This window comes from Jaculus jaculus, chromosome 19 (assembly GCF_020740685.1).
Source record: "Jaculus jaculus isolate mJacJac1 chromosome 19, mJacJac1.mat.Y.cur, whole genome shotgun sequence".
In the NCBI taxonomy this organism is placed as follows: domain Eukaryota; kingdom Metazoa; phylum Chordata; class Mammalia; order Rodentia; family Dipodidae; genus Jaculus; species Jaculus jaculus.
This window is the reverse complement of record NC_059120.1, coordinates 54,384,634-54,407,049: the sequence shown is the minus strand read 5'-3', so window position 1 is coordinate 54,407,049 and position 22,416 is coordinate 54,384,634. Positions and strand designations below refer to the sequence as shown.

Below are 22,416 nucleotides of genomic sequence, written 5' to 3'. Positions count from 1 at the left end.
AAACAGGGAGGGAGGGAGGGTGAGAATTAGCACACCAGGGCCTTCAGCCACTGCAATGGAACTCCAGACTTGTGCGCCACCTAGTGTGTCTGGCTTACATGGGACCTGGAGCATCCAACATGGGTCCTTAGACTTCACTAAGCCATCTCATTTCTCCAGCCAATCACCACTTTTTGCTAGTTGTATTTACCCTATATAAGGTCATACTAACTTTATTTACTTACTTACTTACTTGAGGGGGTGGAGAGAAAGAGGTAGAGAGATGGGTGTGCCAAGACCTGCAGCCACTGCAAACAAACTCCAGATCCACGTGCCATCTTGTGCGTCTGGCTTATGTGGCTACTGGAGAACCAAACTGGGGTCCTTAGGGTTTGCAGGTAAGTGCCTTAACCACTGAGTCAGCTTTCCAGCCCTCACACTAATTTTGAAAGGAATTTCTTCCTCTATGAAACAGACATAATGCTTATCCTTACAAAGTTAGTTTCCATGCAAACAGTTTGACATACAGTAAGCATTCAAAATAAAATTGCTATAATGACTTACATTGGCCACGACTTTTACTTCTTTGTACTGTGCTTCATAGAAAATTCCAGCGTTTTCTAGTGCTTCTGTTAGTGAGGGTCCATTTTTCACCTGCTTATCTAATCCATTCACAAATTCTTCCAGCTTAGAACTTGCCTCTTCAAATTCTTTGGAGAACTTCTTTCCTCCTGTTTTATCTAGAATAACAGATAAATTTATTCTTCTGAGCAGATTTCCTTGAAGTTGTTCACACTGTTCTTGCCACCTTAGTGTGCATATCAGCTGCTTTCTCAGAGTGAGGAGCAAGTAGCTGACAAGCAGCAACTTCAGGAAGGAAAGGTGTATTTCAGTTTACAGTTGGAGGTTACAGTAGGCCATGGTGAGGAAGGATTGGGGACAGGAGCCTGATGCAGCTGGTCATGTTGCATTCATAATCAGAAGTGGGTAACGATGACTGCCCTCTTTGTATGCCCAGGACATCCTGCGCATGGGATGGTGCCATTTATAGTTTAGCATGAGCCTTTCCATTCCAAATAACCTATCTCAAAAATTTCTCACTGCCAGGCGTGGTGGTGCACACCTTTAATCCGAGCACTCGGGAGGCAGAGGTAGGAGGATTACCATGAGTTTGAGGCCATCCTGAGACTACATAGTTAATTCCAGGTCAGCCTGGACTACAATGAGACCCTACCATAAAAAACAAAGACAAAAAACAAATAAACACAAATTTCTCACAAATATGGCAAGAGATTTGTTTCTGTGTTGATTCTAAATCCTATCAAAATGACAAAATTAACCATCACAACATGCTATTTTTTTCATTTAGAGATATATATAGCTATATAGCTCAGACTAGTCTCAAAGTCATGATCATATTGTTTCAATCTCCTAAATGCTGGGACTACAGGTGTTTACCACATTTGACTTTTAGTATGTAGTACTTTTAGTCTCAACCCCCACCCCCAAAGTAAGGTCTCACTCTAGCCCAGACTGACCTGGAATTCACTATGTAGTCTCAGGCTGGCCTGGAACTTAGAGCAATCCTTCTACTTCTGCCTCCCCAGTGCTGGGATTAAAGGCGTGTGCTACCACACCCCGCTAATCTCAATTTTTTAACTTTGTTTTCTGAGGTAGAGTCTTACTCTTGCTCAGACTGTCCTGCAACTCACTCTGTAGTACTAACCTGCCTGTCCTTGAACTCACGGCAGTCCTTCCACCCTTTGCCTCCAGTGCTGTAATTAAAGGCTAGTGCCATCACACCCAGTTATCTTAAAGGTTTTTTTTTAATTATTCTATTTTTATTTATTTATTTGAGAGAGAGGGAAGGGGAGGGAAGGAAGGAGAGGCAGATAAAATGGGTGTGCCAGGGACCCTGGCTGCTGCAAAAGAACTCCAGATGCATGAATGTGCCACTTTGTGCATCTGGTTATGTGGGTCCTGGGCAATTGAACCTGGGTTCTTTGGCTTTGCAGGCAAATGCCCTAACCACTAAGCCATCTCTCCAGCCCTATTTTTAAGTTCTGTTGAGAAAAGATCTTTTTAATTTTACCTAGGTTTGCCTTGAACTTACTCTGTAGTCTGGGCTATACTCAACTTGGTCAACCGCCCACCTCAAACTCCTGAATAGCTAGTTACAAGTTTCCATTAATACATCTAGTTTCATAGTTTTCCCTTAAGGAAACTAACCACAAAATACAAAACAGTTAATAAAATTCTACACAAAACACATTTGTGGGGCTGGAGAGATGGCTTAGTAGTTAAGGCACTTGCCTATAAAGCCAAAGAACACTGGTTCGGTTCCCCAGGACCCAGGTAAAGTCAGATGGACAAGGCGGTTCTTTTCCCCAGACTGAATGTGGCCATACGCATCTGTAACCCCAATCTCTGAGTGGCAGAGACCAGAAAAATCACTGGGGCTTGCTGACCATAAAACAGCTGCTCCAGGTTGAGAGAGAGACCCTGCTTAAAGTATGTGGTCAAGAAATAGAAAAGGGGCCAGGCGTGGTGGTGCACTCCTTTAATCCCAGCACTTGGGAGGCAGAGGTAAGAGGATTGCCGTGAGTTTGAGGCCACCCTGAGACTACATAGTTTATTCCAGGTCAGCCTGGGCCAGAGTGAGACCCTACCTCAAAAAAACAAAACAACAACTACAAAAAAAGAAATAGAAAAGGGCACTGACAATCTTCCTCTCATTTCTGCACAGAAAGGCACAACATATGTGAAACTGCACTGTCTCTTAATATACCACATATAACACATCATATACCAAACAGCACACGCACACGTGCATTAAAAAGTTCCAATAAGGGCTGGAGAGATGGCTTAGCAGTTAAGTGTTTGCTTGTGAAGCCTAAGGACCCTGGTTCGAGGCTTGATTCCCCAGGACCCATGTTAGCCAGATGCACAAGGGGGTGCATGCATCTGGAGTTTGTTTGCAGTGACTGGAAGCCTTGGCACACCCATTCTCACTCTCTCTCTCTCTATCTGTCTCTTTCTCTGTCTGTTGCTCTCAAATAAATAAAAAATAAATAAATAAAATAAAAAGTTCCAATAAAACTACTGGGTACTTCATTTAAAAAAAACTGAAAGATAGAGAGAGTGAATATGGGCTTACCAGAGCCTTCTGCCAAATAATTCAGATACATTCACCCCTTTGTGTGTCTCACTTTATGTGGGTACTAGGGGATCAAATCTGGGCCATCAGGCTTTGCAAACAAGCACCTTTGATCACTGAGCCACATCTCCAGCTCTGGTTACTCCTTCCAACAAATTTGACGCCATGCTACTGGCATCAAAGCATGTAGACGGAAGCACAATTATGTGCCATTGTATCCATCCCTGAGCTAAAGAAGATGCCAGTAACATGTTAGATAAGAACCCTGTTTAGAAAAGTAATCATTATATTGAGGATTACGATAATTCCTTATTCCTCACTAAAAAAGAACCTTGATACTTTGATATATACTCTTTCTCAGTGTCTGCTAGAATACAGCTCTGGAGAATGAGCACAAATTCTGTCACTGACTCTCATGAGCTATGTAACTTGAACTAGCTACTCACCTCCTTACATGAAGCCTCAGATGTGGCAGATAAGATCAACTTTTCTAGCATGCTTTTGGTTTGTTGTGAAGATAAAATTACACAATGTACATTCAATTTAATTATTTCAAATATATTCATCAAATGCTACACACATCAATGATCCAATAAAAGATAATCTATGTCTGCAAAAGGGTTCATATTCTCATTATCAGTATGCTGATATGCAATTTATAGTGTAAGGAAAGGACTAGACATCAGACATTATAGGGGCCTCATTAAAAAAAAAAAAAAAAATCCAAGCCCCAGGTGTAGTAGAGTGCGCCTTTACTCCCAGCACTCAGGAGGCAGAGGTAGGAGGATTGCCTTTAGCTGGAGTCCACCTGAGAATACACAGTGAATTCCAGGTCAGCCTGGGCTAGAGTGAAACCCTACCTCAAATCCCCCCACCAAAAAATACCACCACCACCAAAACCATATCCAGCCAGGCGTGGTGGTGCATGTTTTTAATCCCAGCACTCAAGAGGCAGAGGTAGGAGGATCACCGTGAGTTCGAGGCCACACTGAGACTACAGAGTGAATTCCTGGTCAGCCTGGGCTAGAGTGAAACCCTACCTCAAATCCCCCCACCAAAAAATACCACCACCACCAAAACCATATCCAGCCAGGCGTGGTGGTGCATGTTTTTAATCCCAGCACTCAAGAGGCAGAGGTAGGAGGATCACCGTGAGTTCGAGGCCACACTGAGACTACAGAGTGAATTCCTGGTCAGTCTGGACTAGAGTGAAACCCTACCTCAGGAAAAAAATTAAATTTAATTTAAAAAACAACAACAACAACAAATCCTACCATATCCAGGGCTGAAAAAATGCCTCAGTGGCTAATGGTGCTTGCCTGCAAAGCCTTAATGGCTCAGGTTTGATTCCCCAGTACCCACATAAATCCAGACGCACAATGTGACCCATGCATCCTGAGTTCATTTGCAGCAGCAGCAAGAGGCCCTGGTGCTATCATATTCACACACACTCTCAAACAAATAAATAAATAAAATATTTTAAGAGACCATATCCAAACCAATTGGTCATACAGGTTAAACACAACAGTTTATATAAGTCAATATACAAAGAAAGGAGAAGGATACAAGGGTACAAATTTGTTAAAGATTTGTACAAACAAAACCTCTACCTGGGAAATTAGTAGTATCACAACTACAACCTAATATGCTTGTTTTGTTTTTGCCCCTTTCCCTTTTTCCTGGAATCCAACTCAGAGCTGTTTAAAAGTTTTCTTTACTGAGTAAAGTCAGGCACGGTGGCACAAACCTTTAGTCCCAGCGCTTGGGAGGCAGAGGATCACTGTGAGTTCAAGGTTACTTTGAGACTACATAGAGAATTCTGGGAGAGAGAGAGACCCCACCTTGAAAAACCAAAGAAAGGGCTGGAGGGATGGCTTAGTGGTTAAGGCATATTCCTTCAAAGCCAAAGGACCGTAGTTCGATTCCCCATGACCCATATTATCCAGATGCACAAGGGGGTACATGTGCCTGGAGTTCATTTGCAGTGGCTGGAGGCCCTGGCGTGCCCATTCTCTGTCTCTCCCCCTCTTTCTCCATCAAATAAATAAATAAAAGAACCCCCCCAAAAAATCTTTACTGAGTAAACGAGTCTGATTACCTAAAAACAAAAGACCCTAGGATTGGAGAGACGACACCCATTATCTCTCTGATCTAGGAAGAATCATCTGAGTTATTTTACTTAAAAAGACGTATCAGTCCGGCATGATGGTACACACCTTTAATCCCAGATGAGGGAGACAGAAGTAGGAGGATCACTGTGAATTTGAGGCCATCTTGGGACTACAGAGTTGAGTTGAGGCTAGAGTGAGAACATTAAAAAAAAATAAATAAATAAAAAGATGCATTACCTTTTAAGCATTTGAGAGTTTCCGTGCTGCATACATCTACTCTCATAGTCGACAACTGTTTCTCCTTCAGTTCTATCTGATCCTCTGAGCGCTTGTACAACAGCAGCTCTTCAATGAGGGCCTGAGACTGAATGCAGACCAGAGTCATGTTTCATTTAGAACACCGTTAGTCATACTTCTACCTCCACCATTAAAAAAAAAAAAAAAAAAAAAAAAAAAAGACTAAAGCCCAACAAACCCTGGAGGAAAAAACAACAATCCATCACTTTTCCTTAGTTATGGACATCAAAAATCAATTTTCATGTCAGAACTATATTCTCAGCTACATACTTCATTTATTTTTTATATTTAGGAACTGAGGAAATGGTTCAGCGGGTAACAGCTTGGCATGCAAATATGGAGGGCCTAAGTTTGGTCCCTAGCACCCATGTAAAAAGCTGGGCACAGTCACACATGTCTGTAACTACAATCCAGTGGGGGGAGGGCAGCGATGAGGAATCACAGGGCTTGCTCTTCAGTCATTCTGATTAAAACTGACAATTCCAGGGCTGGAGAGATGGCTTAGTGGTTAAGATGCTTGCCTGCAAAACCTAAAAACATATATTCAATCTCCAGGACCCACATAAGCCAGATATACATAGTAAGCAAGTGCAAAGTAGCACATGCCTACTGGTGACGCAAGCACCTGGAGTTGGATTTCAGTGACTGAGGTCCTGGAGCGCCAATTCTCTCTCTCCTCTTTAAAATAAAAAAGTAAATAAACAAAAATAGCTGAGTGTGGTGGCACAAGCCTTTAGTGCCTGCACTCCTGAGGCAGAAGTACGGGGATTGTCATTTGAGTCCACCCTGAGGCTACATAGTGAATTCCAGATCAGCCTGGACTAGAGTGAGACCCTACCTCAAAAAACAAAAACAGTCAGCATGGTGGCGCACGCCTTTAATCCCAGCACTCCGGAGGCAGAGGGAGGAGGATCACCAGAGTTTGAGGCCACGCTGAGACTACATAGTGAATTCCAGGTCAGCCTGGGCTACAGTGAGACCCTACCTCAAAAAAAACCAACAAACAAAAATTATATAAATAAATAAATAAATTTTACTAGAAACTCTAGCTTAAGAGGTGACTAATGCTTCACTATACCAAGCTACTGAACAAATTTTATAACTTACTCGAAATTCAGCAACTATCTTTGACTTGAGAGCAGCTTTTGGATTTGTGGATGCTGTTGGAATGAAATGAAAGGTCATTTAGAATACAGACAAAAATACTGAACTAAATCCAGGAAAAAATTTAGATATTCCTAAAATAAACAATAATCATGAAATTTAACACTCCTAAGCATGGTCAGTCGAAAATTACACTATGCAGACAGGTCTAACCAACTTACCTCCAACAGACCCTTGAAGTGCTGGACTGAGTGATCTGCAGACCCTGAGGTACGTGAAGTACCTTCTGTTCTTAGTCCCGCTGAGTTAGTGTTCGGGAACAAGACATCCAATTAACCCTGAGCACTGGCTGAAGAAAACTACTAATAATATCAACTCTTATGCATTTAGCTTGGATTTCTTTTTCAGCTGACTCGATTCATAGGAACAAAAGAACAAGGCAAGTTCTAAGTACATTATCACTGTGGCTGTACTTTGGCTGAAAAGAAGGCTTTTGTTGTTACTAAGCATGCAACTTATGAGCAAAAAGATGTCAGAGGGCTCCCCTAACCATGACGAATGTCATATGCTTGATGGAGCAAAACTATCCCAACTGTCTCGTTTCACCTCCCAACTCTCCACTTTTACTTTGTTCCCTCCAAGCCTTCAAGTCTCTCAATATTCCTGTTTGCCCATACAGTCCCGCATGCAGCATTCCACCCCTTGATCTCAGGCTGGTCAAACATGTCAAAGTGTTATAACAGGAGCTCCAGATACACAATGAGTTTCTTGCCAGAATTTGAGGCCCATGTCTAATTTGGTAGAGTGCATCCTCAAATCTGAAGGATTTCATGGCTCCCAGAGAAATGCTTCTTAATGCCTAGTCTCCTCTTCAGCTCTGTTAATGCCAGCTGCCTCTAGCTCCATATATCTTTCTACTAAGTAATGTTTTCTTCTTTCAATCCCCCAACTACTCTTAAATCTTCACTCAATTAAACCCTGTAACTGCATTTCCTTTGTTTAACAGATTTTTTTTTTTTTTTTTAAGAAGTAACTTCATGATGGCTTGAACTTTATGATGACTCATGGGCCCGGGAAACACAGGCTTGCCCATGGTTTATGCCAGGTACGATGTCAAATGGTCTACATTTTCTTCCGCTCCAAAAAGAGGAGGTAATTTTATATTAGTTGAGATTTTGTTCCTTACTTTGTGATTTCTTCCACTGCTTACTCGGTTGTTTGTTCAGATTTTCTTTCAGCTGCTTCTGAGTTTTGAAAGTGGTACCTGGAAAACATTTCAGTTTTTGCAATCTGGCATTATGGGAAGCTGTTTTGTCTGTCCACTTCAGTGCCAAAGTTGTAGCATGAAACAAGGCAATCCGAGACTGTGCAGTTCTTTCATTCCGTTTCTTTCATTTTTATTAAAAAAACAAAAAAACAGAAATGCCCACCAAATCTAAGAAGCTGTCAAATAAATATAAGTTCTATAATCAATGAAATTAGATATTCTGAAAAATAGGGCAAGAAGCTTAAAAATACTAACTAGCAAATTTCAATGAATTTAACAGCTCCTTAAAAGGTGTTCTTTTAAAAAGAAATTTCTAGTCAAATGATGGTCATAGTACCAGATGATCACCAACTTCTACACAGTGATTTAATCATATATGTTTAGTACATAAGAACTAAATTATGTAAAACATTCACAACAGCAGGTACATAACTTACTACAATTTAAACCAAATGAGTCTGAGGACTGACAACATTACTACCAAAGCTTAGTGAGATGTAAAAATGCATCCAAAATTTCTCTAACAGTAAGAGGACAGAGCAGCATTTATTGAACATAAGCAATGGACAGTTTGAAATTAAAATAAAAGCAGGAAAATAATCAGATGGCTAATATCATCTAATAATGCATGACATTTTTAGAAAACAAAGACAAAAACACATCTACACCCTATATCCATTCTACTTTAGTTTTGAATTCAGACACACACATATATATGTATATGTACATATACATATGACATATAATGTATAACTTTTTTTTTTTTTCTAGGTAGGGTTTCATTCTAGCCCAGGCTGACCTGGGATTCACTATGTATTCTCAGGGTGGCCTCAAACTCACAGCAATTCTCCTACCTCTGCCTCCTGAGTGCTGTGATTAAAGACGTGCACTACTACACCCGGCTCTCAAACAGATCTATATTTTATAAGTATTTTCTTGCACATATGTTTGTGTGTACCTGTTTTTCGACCATGGTAGGGTCTCACTCTATCCCATGCTGACCTGGAACTCACTCTGTAGCCCCAAGCTGGCCTCAAACTTACCCCAACCCCACCAGCATTGGGGTTAAAGGGTAAAGACAAACGCCATCATGCCCTGAACTATTTAATTTTTAAAAAGAGGGCAAGATCCACTTGTTCTTGTTCATTGCTATACAAGACCCAATCTATAGAGACAGACAGAAACAGACAAAATTACAAAGACTTGAAAGAGACTTACTCAAAGCTTCTCTCAATGCCACAATCATTTCTTCAGGGTATACATTTCTATCTTCCCAGATTTTAAAGATTCGTTCTACAGACTTAGATACAGATGGATCCCTGAAGGACAAGAAGAATACAAACTATAAAAACACTGACTTATATCCCCCCAAACAGAAACCTGCAAATAAGGTTGTCAATAATCACTTTTATCCAAATTTCTTCTGTGTATATTTTAAAATGTGTTCTTCTACTTTTTTTTTTTTTTTGGGGGGGGTCTCAAGGTAGGGTCTCACTCTAGCCCAGGCTGACCTGGAATTCACTATGGAGTCTCAGGTGGCCTCAAACTCTCAGCGATCCTCCTACCTCTGCCTCCCCCTCTGCCTCCAGAGTGCTGGGATTAAAGGTGTGTGCCACCACGCCCAGTTTTCTTCTACATTTTAAGGCCAAAGAAATGCTAAATATTTACACTTTCACAATGATAAAAATGAGGCTGCAGATGCCTACAACAAAGAGAAGGAATGTGCTAATACATGAGCACTCTGGAAGGAAGCTGAATCTAACAAGGTGAAAGCAAGAATCTGGTTCAAAAAATAAATTCAAGCAAGGTGTGGTGGGACAAGACTTGGGAGCCCAGCACTCGGGAGGTTGAAGTAGGATGATGAGGACAAGGCTAGTCAAGGGCATAGTGAGATCCTGTCTCAAAAGCAAAATAAAACCCTAAAGGGCTGGACAGGTAGCTTATCAACAGAACACTTGACTAGCATGTACAAAGGCCCTGGTTTTCATCAGCAGTACTGCAAAAAAACAAAACAAATAAAACCAAAACTAAAAAAACAAATAAACCCTGCACTCGCTTAGAATGAAAAGGCAAGACTTAGCAATATTATTTCTTTCTCTCTCTCTTTGAGGTAGAGTCTCGCTCTAGCCCAGACTGACCTGGAATTAGTTGCAGGGTGGCCTTGAACTCACAGCAATTCTCCTGCCTCTGCCTTTGCTTCCGAAATACTGGGATTAAAGGTGTGTGCCACCACACCTGGCTTCTCTTTTTCTCTTTTCTTTTTTAAAAAACATTGTATTTACTTGTGAGCAGAAGAGTGGGAAGGCGAGAGAACGGGAAAAAAAAAAGTATGGCTGTGCTAGGGTCTCCTCTTGTAAACAAAATTCAGACGTAAGGTATGCAACAATTTGTGAATTTGGCTTTACATGGGTGCAGGAGTGCTGAACACAGGCAATCAGGCTTTGCAAACAAGCGCCTTTAACTGCTGAGCCACCTCTTCAACCCCAGTGGCATTTTGTAAAAATTCAGTCAAAAAGAATCAGAGAAGCTGGGCGTGGTGGTGCATGGCTTTAATCCCAGAACTTGGGAGGCAGAGGTGGGAGGATCACTGTGAGTTCAAGGTCACCCTGAGCTGGAGCAAGACCCTACCTTGGGGGGGAGGGACACAATCAAGAGGGCTGGAGAGATGGCTCAGCAGTTAAGGTGCTTGCCTACGAACCCTCAGGATCCATGTTTGACTCTCAAAATCCCATGTTACCCAGATGCACAAAGGTGAGGCAAGCGCAAAGTCACACATGCCCATTAGGTGGCACAAGTCTCCAGAGTTCAATTGCAGTAGCTGAGGCACTGACACATCAATTCTCTCTAAATATAAAAAAATAATAAAGGCCCAAAGTGAGGTCAGGGTAAGAGACTGAGTAAAGGAAAGGTGGAGGGAGGGCTAATCAAAATCTAAGAGGATGTAAATAAATCATATGGAATCCTCCAGTTTTGGACAATGGAACACTCAGGAGTCATAGATCATTGTTAGAAAATTTTCAGTGCCAGGGATGGGATACCTCCAGTGAGTTGTTGGCCAGGGAGGTCCCTCATGCCCCAAAACATTATAGGCCATTGCTAAGGCCCTTGGTTTCCCACCAGGAATGGATGGTAAGACTCTATTGCTGAAGACTCAACATACTTAGGCTGCAAGGCCACTGAGAAATCCTGCTGGATCTGAGCTGATAACCTCCTCCATGTAGACCAGCTGACAGAAAGCTGAAAGAAGCTATTCTGCATGCAGTTCAATGGGAGAAAGAGAAATCACCAGTGAAGATGCTCAACAGTGGACACTGCAAGCCTTATAATTCGCCAACCAGCCCAAATGAGCCAAGGGGTGCAATAGTGGCACGTCTGTCATGGTGGAAATCAACTGCCCTCTAATTGGACTGGAGGCCTGCTCCATGGGGGGAATACATACCTGATACTGAAACTTAAAACAGGGGTAAGTCATGAGCCCTAGGGGTGCAACATCTGCTGATGTCTGGATAAGTGTATATACTATGCTTTTTATCAAACTGTCCAGTAAGCACTTCTCTTAATACTTACACCCTATATCAATGCTACTCTCACTTTAGGTAGAGAATCTTCTCTTTTCAGATGGCAGTGACCTTGGGATGACTCAGAAGGTATCATAGTGCTGGAAAGAAGTGACTGGAATACTGAATAACATCTTGATCACACCTTCCAAGGCTCATGGTCTAATGCGGAAGAGGTGGCAGAAAGAATGTAAGAGCCAAAGGAAGGGTAGGACCCTTACAACATGGTCCTCCAAAAACAAAATGGCCTGCATATCCATGACCTCATAGTGCCTGACACTACCTACACAAGACCATCATAAGAGGAGGAAAAGATCATGACATCAAAATAAAAGAGAGACTGACTGAGATGGGGAGGGGATATGATGGACAATGGAATTTCAAAGGGGAAAGTGGGGGAAGGGAGGGTATTACCATGGGATATTTGTTTCTAATCATGGAAAATGTTAATAAAAATTGAGAAAAAAATAATAAAATGTTTTCAAAAACAATCATAAGGGCCTGGAGAAATGGCTTAGCATAGCTAAGGCACTTGCCTCCAGAGCCTAAAACCCAGATTCAATTCCCCAATACCCATGTAAGCTAGATGTACAAAGTGGCCCATGAATCTGGAGTTTGTTTGCAATACCTAGAAACCCTGGTGTGCCCATTCTCTGTCTGTCTCTCTCTGCTTGTAAATAATTAAATATTAAAAACAATCAATCATGAGAGGCTGGACAGATGGCTCATGAAGGGATGCATGTGTATGGAGTTCATTTGCAGTATCAAGAGGTCGTGGTGTAACCATTCTCTCTGTGTCTTTTTTTCCTCTCTCTTGTATTCTTTTTTTTTTAATCATGAATCTGATCTGGAGGGATGGCACAGTGGTTAAGACATTTGACTGGATCGCCTTAAGGACCCAAGTTCTATATGCAAGTACCCACATAAACCAGATACACGAGGTGGCACGTGCGTCTAGTGCTCGTTTTCAGTGGCTGAGTGCACTGGAGCTCCCATTCTCATTCTATACTCACCTCTCGTCCCTCCCCAATAAATAAATAAAAGATTTTTTTTTAAATCATGAATCAGCTGGGCGTGGTGGCACCCCATCCAAACAAACAAAAAGATGAAAAAGAAAGTGAAAAAATATGAAAAAGTTACACTTTTTTTGTTGTTGTTTTGGTTTTTCAAGGTAGGGTCTCACTCTAGCCCAGGCTGACCTGGAATTCACTATGTCATCTTGAACTGGTGGTGGTCCTCCTACTTCTGCCTCCAAAGTGCTGGGATTAAAGGTGTGCACCACCACACCTGGCCTAAGTTATACTTTTTGAGGTAGAATTCATGGGCACAAATATCTGCCATTGTCTGTGTTCATTTCCTTTGGATATACACCCGCAAGACCAACTGCTGGATCATATGGTAATGCTGGTGGAGCTTTCTGAGGAATAGCAACCTCTTCCATAGAACCTATAGCACTTTACATTCCCATGAGACATGTTCCTACATCCTTTTCAACATTTCTTGACATTTTTTTTACTTTTTAATTTTCTTTTTTCTTTCCTTTTCTTCTTGAGACAAAGTCTCTCACTGAATCTTGCTTACAAGCTAACCAGTAAGTTCAGGGGAGCCTCTTGTCTCCGCCTCCTTAGGACTGGATTAGAGGTGTGCATCCAACGTTTTTATTTTATTTGAAAGGAAAGAGATAATGGGCACACCAGGCATTTAACCACTGCAAATGAACTCCAGATGCTTGTGCCACTTTGTGCATCTAGCTTTATGTGGGTATTGGAGAACTTGGGGCTGCCAGGTTTTGCAAGCAGGTGCATTTTATTTTATTTTTTAATGATTTTGGAGGCCGGGTTTCACTGTAGCCCAGGCTAACCTGGAATTCCTTATGTAGTCTCAGGGTGGCCTTGAACTCTCACAATTCTCCTGCCTCTGCCTCCCCAGTGCTGGGATTAAAGGTGTGTGCTACCATGCCTAGCCAGTATGTGCATTTTAACCACTGAACCATTATCTCCCGTGCTCCATTTTGTGTATTTTTATTTTTTGGGGGGGGGTCCAGGTAGGGCGTCACTCTAGATTAGGCTGACCTGAAATTCACTATGTAATAATCTCAGGATGGCATCGAACTCTCAGCGACCCTTCTACCTCTGCCTCCCAAATGTTGGGATTAAAGATGTGTGCCACCATGCCCAGCTGTTTTTATATGGTTTATTTAGTATTTGAGACAGAGAGAAAGAGGCAGACCAAGAACAAGAAAGAATGGTCATGTCAGGGCCTGCTGCTACAAATTCCGGATGCATATGCCACTCTGAGCACCTGGCTTTAGGTACTATTAATTACTTAATTTATTTTTGGAGGTAAGGTCTCCACTTTGCCTCTTAGGGAAAGGACCTCAACTCACAGTGATGCTCCTACCTCAACCTCTTGGCTGCTGGGATGAAAGCCGTGTGTGAGTCACCACAACTGGCTTAATTACCTTTTGTTTTGTACTTTCATTATTGACTAGGTATGCATATTTGAAATTTTGCTGTTTGTAAATATATGTATGTGTATTGGTGTATCAGGGTCTCTTGTTGCTGCAAACGAACACCAGATGCCACTTATTGCATCTGGCTTGTAAGGGTGTCTTGGGGACTGAACCTGGGCTGGCAGTCTTTGCAAGCAAGGGCCTTTAGCTGATGATCCATCTTCCCAACCACTAGATATTTTTTAAAATATATTTTACTTATTTACTTGAAAGGGAGAGAGGGAGGGTGGAAGGGAAGGAGGGAGAGAGAGAATGGGAATGCTGGAGCCTCCAGCCACTGCAAACAAACTTCAGATGCATGGGCCTACTTGTACATCTGGTTTACATGCATACTGGGGAATCAAATCTGGGTCCTTTGGCTTTGCAGGCAAGTGCCTTAACCACTAAGCCATTTCTCCAGCCCTAGGTATGTACTTTAAAAAAAAAAAAAAAAAGGTTTAGAGAGACTGTATTAGATTAAGCGGAGGAATAGAGAGGTCATGCCATGTGAGAGGCAGGAAGGGGCAGAGGGTCATGTGGGAGGAGTTCCCCCTTGTTCTCATCTCATCTCCTTAAGTTTATGGCTGTTTTTTAAATTTAAAAATATTTTATTTATTTTAGAGAGAGGGGGAGGGTGAAAGAGGAAGAGGCAGATAGAGAATAGGGGTGTTAGGGTCTCCAGCCACTGCAAACGAATTCTAAACACATGCACCACCTTGTGCATCTGGCTTATGTGGGTCCTGGGGAATTGGGAATTAAACCTGCATCCTTTGGCTTTGTAGGCAAGCGCCGTAACTGTTGAGCCATCTCTCCACCCCAAATTTTATGGTTTTATACTGTATGTTGTGCTTTATTATGTTTTTTGTCATTTGGTTCAAAAGACACATGCAACCAAGAAATAAAATAATAAAAATATACTTAAAAAAAGCTGAGCATGGTACTATATACCTTTAATCCCAGCACTTCAGGAGGCAGAGGTAGGAAGATTACAATGAGTTCAAGGCCAGCCTGGGATTGCAGAGTGAGTTCCAGGTCAGCTTGGGCCATAGTGAGACCCTACCTCAGAAGCAACAATGCTTTGCAGGCACATGCCTTAGCCACTAAGCCATCTCTCCAGCCCATAACTTTTTTTTTTTTTTTTAATTTATTTAGCTTTGGGATTCTGACTGTGCCTCCCATCTGAGCAGGCAGCCTGGGACTACAGACACATGTGCTATTTGCTTTTGTCTGGCTTTTCTGGAGACTCAGGATCTGAACACTGATGACAAGGCTTGTGGCAATCACTAAGTCATTTCCCACCCCTCTATCTTTAGATTTATATATTTCATCATTCTCAGAGTCTGCTTAAAAAAATTCAAGTTCTCTCCAATTGAGACTGTGATTTGATGTTAATTGGGCCTCTCATTCTAATCTTCCTTCATTTTTCCTATTTCTAAAATCCTTAATTCTCTTGATGCACTATTTTTTCCTGAGAACTATTTTGCTTATTCATTTTCCTCTATAAAATTCCTGGATTATTTTTCAAAATTGTCCAAATATCCATTGCTCACTTTACTATCAAATTAAATCTTTAATACTTCATGTACATGCTTTATATATTTTGTAAAACAACTTCAATACCTAAAGCTCATGGGCAGTGAGACATCTAGCCTGCTGATTCTCACTCATGGTAATTTGCTTCCTGATGTGTTTGGAGAGCTTTGACTGTGTAACTGTTTGATCTTTGTCTATGGATACCTTGTGGCCTAAATACAAAGTGTGTTCTTTTTGTTTGTCTATGTGTATGCATGTATGTACGAATGAATTAGGGAGGGAGGTATGTATTTATATATGTACGTACGTATGTATTTGGGGAAGATGGGCCCTCCAGGGCCTCTAACCACTGCAAACTAACTCCAGATGCATGTGCCATCTTGTGCACCTGGCTTATGTGGGTTCTACGGAATCGAATCTGGATCCTTAGGCTTCACATGCAAGAGCCTTAACTACTAAGCCATTTTTCCAGACCTGGAAATATGTTCTTTTGAGAAAATCTCTCCTTGAAGCCGTAAAACTGTATTACTAGGGACTGAGGATACAATAGCTCACAGATAAGAATGCTGGCCTAGCATGGGCAAGGCCCTGCACTGAATCCTCAGCACCATAAAGCTGAAAGAGGAGGAGGAAAAGGAAGAAGGAAAGGCTAAGATTCTCAGAATGTGCCAGGCATGGGTGTGTATTCCTATAATCCTAACACTTGGGAATAGACAGGAAGATCAGGTGTTCAAGGTCATCTTGTGCTACACACCAAATTGGAGGCATCCTGACCTACATGAGATCCTGCCACAAAACCATAAAATTAAGTTAGGACACTTGCCTGAAAAACCTAAGGATCCAGGTTCGATTCTGCAGTCTCCACATGAGCACATGCGCCTGGAGTTTGTTTGCAGTGGTTGGAACCCCTGCTGTGCCCAGTCTCCCTCTCTGTTATCTGCCCCTCTCTCTTTCAAGTAAATAAATAGGTCAGAAGTGGTGGCACACACCTTCAGCTCCAGCACTCGGGAGGTGGAGGTAGGAGAATCGCTGTGAGTTCCAGGCCAGCTTGAGACTACATTTGAATTCCAGATGAGCCTGGGCTAGAGAGAAACCCTACCTCGAAAAACCAAGTAAAATAAAATAAAATATAGGTAGAGAGATGGCTAAGCAGTTAAAGTGCTCACTTGCAAAGCCTAAAGACCCAGGTTTGATTCCCCAGTACCCACATAAGACAGATAAACAAGGTGGCGCATGGTCTGGAGTTCATTTGCAGTGGCTGTAGGTCCTGATGTGCCCATTCTCTTCTTTCTCCAAATAAATAAATAAAGTATTTTAAGGCTATCCAGCACTAGGGAGGCAGGGGTAGAAGTCCATGTGAGCGGGAGAGCAGCCTGGCACTACAGCTTCAGGTCAACCTGGGCGCAAGTGAGACCCTACCATGGAAAAGCAAAATAAATAGATAAATATAAAAACAGGGCTGGAGAGATGGCTTATATATCAAGGCACCTGCCTGCCAAGCTAAAGTACCCAGGTTTGATTCTCACGTAAGCCAGATATGCAAGGTGGGGCATGCTGTCTGGAATTCGTTTGCAGCTAGTGGAGGTCCTGGTGCTTCCATTCTTGCTCTGTTTCTCTCTCAAAAAAAAAAAAAAAAAAACTCTATAAAATAAATATAAAAATAAATAAAACCAGGGGGCTGGAGAGATGGCTTAGCGGTTAAGGTGCCTGCTTGCAAAGCCAAAGAATCCATGTTCGATTCCCCAGGACCCGCTTAAGTCAGATGCACAGGGTGGCACATGCATCTGGAGTTCATTTATAGTGGTTGGAGGCCCTGGCACGCCCATTTTCTGTATCTGCCCCCCTCTGTCTCTCGAATAAATTTTAAAAATTAGAAAAGAAATTTAAAATAAATAAATAAACCCAGGATGGAGAGATGGCACAGTGGTTAAGGTGCTTGCCTACAAAACCTAACAACCCAGGTTTAATTTCTCAGTTCTCCCATAAAGCCAGATATACAAAATGGCACATGCATCTGGAGTGAGTTTGTAGCGGCAAAAGAACTTGGCGTGCTCATTCTCTGAGGTTGTCTCTCTTTTCTTTATTTCACTCTCTGCTTAAAAATAAATTAAAAAAAAAAAAGTTATGGACTGGAGAGAGAGCTTAGTGGCTGAGGCATGTGCCTGCAAAGCGCCATGTTTGATTCCCCAGGACTGATGTAAGCCAAAAGGGGGCAAGGCCATGTGCATCTGGAGTACGTTTGTAGCAGCTGAAGGCCCTGGAGTACCCATTCTCTCCCTCCCCTGGGCCTCTTTCTTTCTCTCTCAAATGAATAAAGCAATATTTAAAACATTAAAAAAAGTAAAACCAGGGTTGGACAGATGGCTTAGTGGTTAAGGCGTCTGCCTGCAAAGCCAAAGGACCCCAGTTCAACTCTCCAGGACCCATGTATTTTTTACAAGCCAAATGCACAAGGGGACATCTGGAGTTCATTTTCAGTGGCTGGAAGTCCTGGCGCACCCTCTCCTCTATCTGCCTCTTTCTCTGTCACTCTCAAATAAATAAATAAAAATAAACAGCAACAACAAAAAAGCAAAACCAGGCTTGGTGTGGTAATGCACACCTTTAACCTTAGCACTCAGGAGGAGGCCGAGACGGGAGGATCACTGTGAGCTCCAGGTCTGCCTGGGACTAGAGTGAGATCCTACCTTGAAAAAATGCAAACAAACACACAAAACCCACAAAGCCTCACAGCATGGGTTCGATTCCCCAGTACCCATGCAAAGCCAGATGCACAAAGTGTCACATGTCTGGAATTTGTTTGTAATGGCAAGGCCCTGGCATGCTCATTCTTATTTTTTTACTCCTCTTCTCTCCCCGCCCCTCCCTCCCTCCCTTCCCTTACAAATAAATGAAAGAATGAATGGATAGACTGTTTTTAAAAATACAAAATCAGCCGGGCGTGGTGGCGCACGCCTTTAATCCCAGCACTCGGGAGGCAGAGGTAGGAGGATCGCCGTGAGTTCAAGGCCACCCTGAGACTACAGAGTTAATTCCAAGTCAGCCTGGACTAGAGTGAGACCCTACCTCAAAAAAAAAAAAAAATACAAAATCATGGGTTAGGGGTGGTACCTTGGCAGTCAAGTCCTTGCCTAGTATGGATGAGGCCCTGGGTTCCATCACCAACCAAAAAATAAATAAATAAATAAATAAATAAATAAATGGAGTGCAGTGATAGCTGAGCAGTTAAAGGTGCTTGCTTGCAAAACCTCATGGCCTGGGTTTGAGTCCCCAGTGTCCATGTAAAGCCAGATACACAAAGTGGCACATGTGTCTGGACTTGGTTTACAGCAGCAAGAAGACTGAAGTGTGTGCACTTCTCACACACGAATAAATAAATAAATAAAAATATTTTAATTACAGAAAGGAAGAGAGTGAGGGAAGAAGAAAACAAAATCAGACAGAAAGAAAACTGCACACAGTAGCAGGAAAGTTATAATGAACACCTGGGCAAAATCTTCAAGCATGTATAACTATTTCAGTTCTTGCCAGTGGGTAAAAAGAGAAAGCAACACTTTTCAATGTTCCTCGATCTCCACGTACAGTAAGTCTACTCACTTCACCAGCGCAGCTGCTTCAGGAAGGACATCAGCGAATGACTCCCGGAAGATGATTGCATTTTTCCTTTTACAATTCTGTATGACATCATTGGCCAGGTAAAAGAGATTCAAACGGTGAGGATATGTAGCTAGAAATGACAAAAAACAATAAAGACAAATGAGTCATTTCATAATTAGCTCAACCCATTCCAAATATATTAAGTTCAAACTGCTAACTGTTTAATAGATACTTTAAAATCTATTTGCAAGGGGAAGAGGGGGAGGGGGGAGAGAGAGAGAGAATGAATGAGAATGAGAATATGGGTCCATCGGGGTCTCTAGGCACTGCAAACAAATTCCAAATGCATGTTCCACTTTGTGCATATGGCTTTACAAAGGGTACTGGGGAATCAAACCCAGGTCACCAGGCATGCAGACAAGCACCTTAACAACTGAGCCATCTTGGCAGCACTGTTAACTGCTTTTTATGTGTAAAAGGAAGGATATAACCACATGGATGGAAGGATGAGTAAACAAATGAGATTAATGGATCAATTTATTCAATGTATTAAAAACCTTGACTAATTTGGGTTGAATTTCTTTTTAAAAAAAAAATATATATATTTTTTTTTGAGGTAGGGTTTCACACTATCTCAGGCTGACCTGGAATTCACTATGTAGTCTCAGGGTAGCCTTGAACTCACAGTGATTTTCCTACCTCTGCCTCCTGAGTGTTGGGATTAAAGGTGTGTGCCACCACGCCCAGATAAGATATACTTTTTATTTATTGAGAGAGAGGGGCACAGAAAGGAGAGAGAGACTGGGTATGGCAGGACCTCCAGCTACAGCAAACAAACTCCAGACGCATGTGCCACCCTGTGTATCTGGATTATATGGGTCCTGGGGAATTGAACCTCAATTCTTTGGCTTTGCAGGCAAAACTAGACTTTTTATTTATTTATTTATTTTTGGTTTTTTGAGGTAGGGTCTCACTCTGGTCCAGGCTGACCTGGAATTAACTCTGTAGTCTCAGGGTGGCCTTGAACTCACAGCGATCCTCCTACCTCTGCCTCGCGAGTGCTGGGATTAAAGGCGTGCGCCACTATGCCCGGCTTATTTTTTTTTTTTTATCTCAAATTCGGTGACCTCCAAAAACTACTTATCTCCCTCCTCTTACTACCTTACTACATATATTCTCCTACTCCTATGACTCTTGTTCTTTAGTTTCATCAGATCTCCCTTTGTATCTCTATATATATTATGCATATATTTATTTTGTTTCTTTTGCAGGGGAGGACTCGATGTAGAGTCTTGCTCTAGCCCAGGTTGACCTGGAATTCACTGTGGCACCAGGCTGGCCTTGAACTCACCATGTGTGGCTTTTTACAATTTATTACTTATTTATTTGAGAGGCAGACAAGGAGTGAACATGGATGTGCCAGGACCCCCAGTCACTGCAAATTCAAGCCACATGCACCTCTTGGTAGTCTCAGGCTAATCTTGTACTCAGATATCCTCCTACCTCTGCCTCTCAAATGCTGGGATTAAAAGTGTGCACCACCACGCCCAGCATGTTTCTTTTCTTTTCTTTTTTTTTTTTTGAGAGGGTGGGGAGGAGAGGGAGAGGGAGAGGGAGAGAGGGGAGAGGAGAGGGGAGAAGAGAATTGGCATGCCAGGGCCTCAGCCATTGCAACTGAACTCCAAACACATGCACCACCTAGTGGGCATGTGTGACTTTGCGCTTGCTTCACCTTTGTGAAGTGGAATCTGTAGAGTCCAACATGGGTCCTTAGGCTTTGCAGGCAAGAGCCTTAACTGTTAAGCCATCTCTCCAGCCCATGTTTCTATTTTTTACACTGATTGTCAATGTGAGCGACAGGGTCTCAGGTATCCCAGACTGACCTGGATCTCTCGATGTAGTTGAGGATGGATCTTACTGCCTGATTCACCTGCCTCCACCTGCAGAGTGCTGGGGTTACAGGTGTGTACAACCACACTCCTGGTTTATGCAGTGTGCACATGCTGGGCAAGAACTGAGTTACATCCCAAGCCCAGTCTGCTTTTTACAATAAATTTTAAAAATAGACTTGTGGCTGGAGAGATGGCTCAGAAGTTAAGCAGTTTATCTGCAAAGTCTAACAAACCAGGTTTGATTCCCCAGAGCCCATGTAAAGCTAGATGCAGCAGCCCTGGCATGCCTATTCTGTCCCTTCTTCCTCCCTCCCTCCCTCTCTGCTTGTAAATAAAGTCAGACTTGTATTTTAACCATGCTACAATTGTCTTTCATTTTTCAAAATATTTATTTATTTATTCAAGAGAGGGAGAGAGAGAGAAAATGGGCACACCAGGGGCTCTAGCCACTGGAAATGAACTTCAGATGCATGTGTCACCTTGTATATCTGCCTTTATATATAGGTAGTGGGGAACTGGTCCTGGATCCTTTGACTTTGCAAGCAAATGCCTTGACCACTAAGACATCTCTCCATCCTATTTTTTACCCTTACTGGGACAGGGTGTTGCTTTATAGCTCAGACTAGTCTTGAACTTCATTCTTGAGATTATGTCCAGATCACAAAAATGCAAGAAACAAGCCAGGCAAGGTGGCAAATGCCTAGACTTCCAACACTCCTTAGGATGATCACAGTGAGTTCATGGCTGAGTGAGTTCCAGATCAGCCTGAACTAGAGTGAGACCCTAATTCAAACAAATCCAAAAGGGGGCAGGGGTGGGATAAATAATGAAGAAACAGCTAAAAAATACCATATTTCAGCAAAAAGCTTATGTGGTAAAATAATTTGTAGTATAGTAGTTTTATTTTATTTAAAATCATTTTATTATCTTTATTTGAGAGAGAGAAAGAGGCAGAGAGAGAGAGAGAGAGAAAGAGAGAGTGTGAATGGGCACACTAGGGGTTTTGGCTGTTGCAAACAAATTCCATACCCATGTGCCACCTTGTGCATCTGACTTATATGGGTTCTGGGAAATCGAACCTGGGTTCTCTGGCTTTGCAAAAGCAAGCACATTACTAGCTAAGCCATCTCTTAAGCCCTACACCTTTTTTTTTTTTTTTTTGAGTAAGACATTTAAAACCCCATGCTTTAAGTTTTTTTTAATTATATTTTATTTATTTATTTATTAGAGATAGAGGGATGGGTCTTTAGGCTTCACAGGTTAAGTGTCCAACTCTATGCTTTTACAATGAAAGCTATACTAGTTCCCAGGAATTGGAAGACTATTTCGTGGGGTCTAAAGTTGAGGGTAAGCAGGCTCCACAGCTTGTCTATGTAAACTATAACTTACTACTCAAATTTTAAAAAGGAGGCTGATGGGCTGAAGAAGATG

At 42.1% G+C, this 22,416-nt stretch overlaps 1 protein-coding gene across 3 annotated transcripts in view; it reads right to left on the bottom strand.

Annotated features, from left to right (window-relative positions):
* Rprd2 (regulation of nuclear pre-mRNA domain containing 2) overlaps positions 1-22,416 on the bottom strand; it is a 67,458-nt gene that overhangs the window by 21,012 nt on the left and 24,030 nt on the right. For all 3 annotated transcript variants that reach the window (XM_045137947.1, XM_045137948.1, XM_045137949.1), the window contains exons 2-7: positions 19,094-19,223; positions 9,134-9,234; positions 7,835-7,912; positions 6,652-6,704; positions 5,485-5,611; positions 544-719 (exon numbers count right to left, since the gene is read on the bottom strand). In XM_045137947.1, the coding sequence (XP_044993882.1) occupies positions 544-719; positions 5,485-5,611; positions 6,652-6,704; positions 7,835-7,912; positions 9,134-9,234; positions 19,094-19,223 (665 nt within the window). The remainder of the gene's footprint in view (positions 1-543; positions 720-5,484; positions 5,612-6,651; positions 6,705-7,834; positions 7,913-9,133; positions 9,235-19,093; positions 19,224-22,416) is intronic.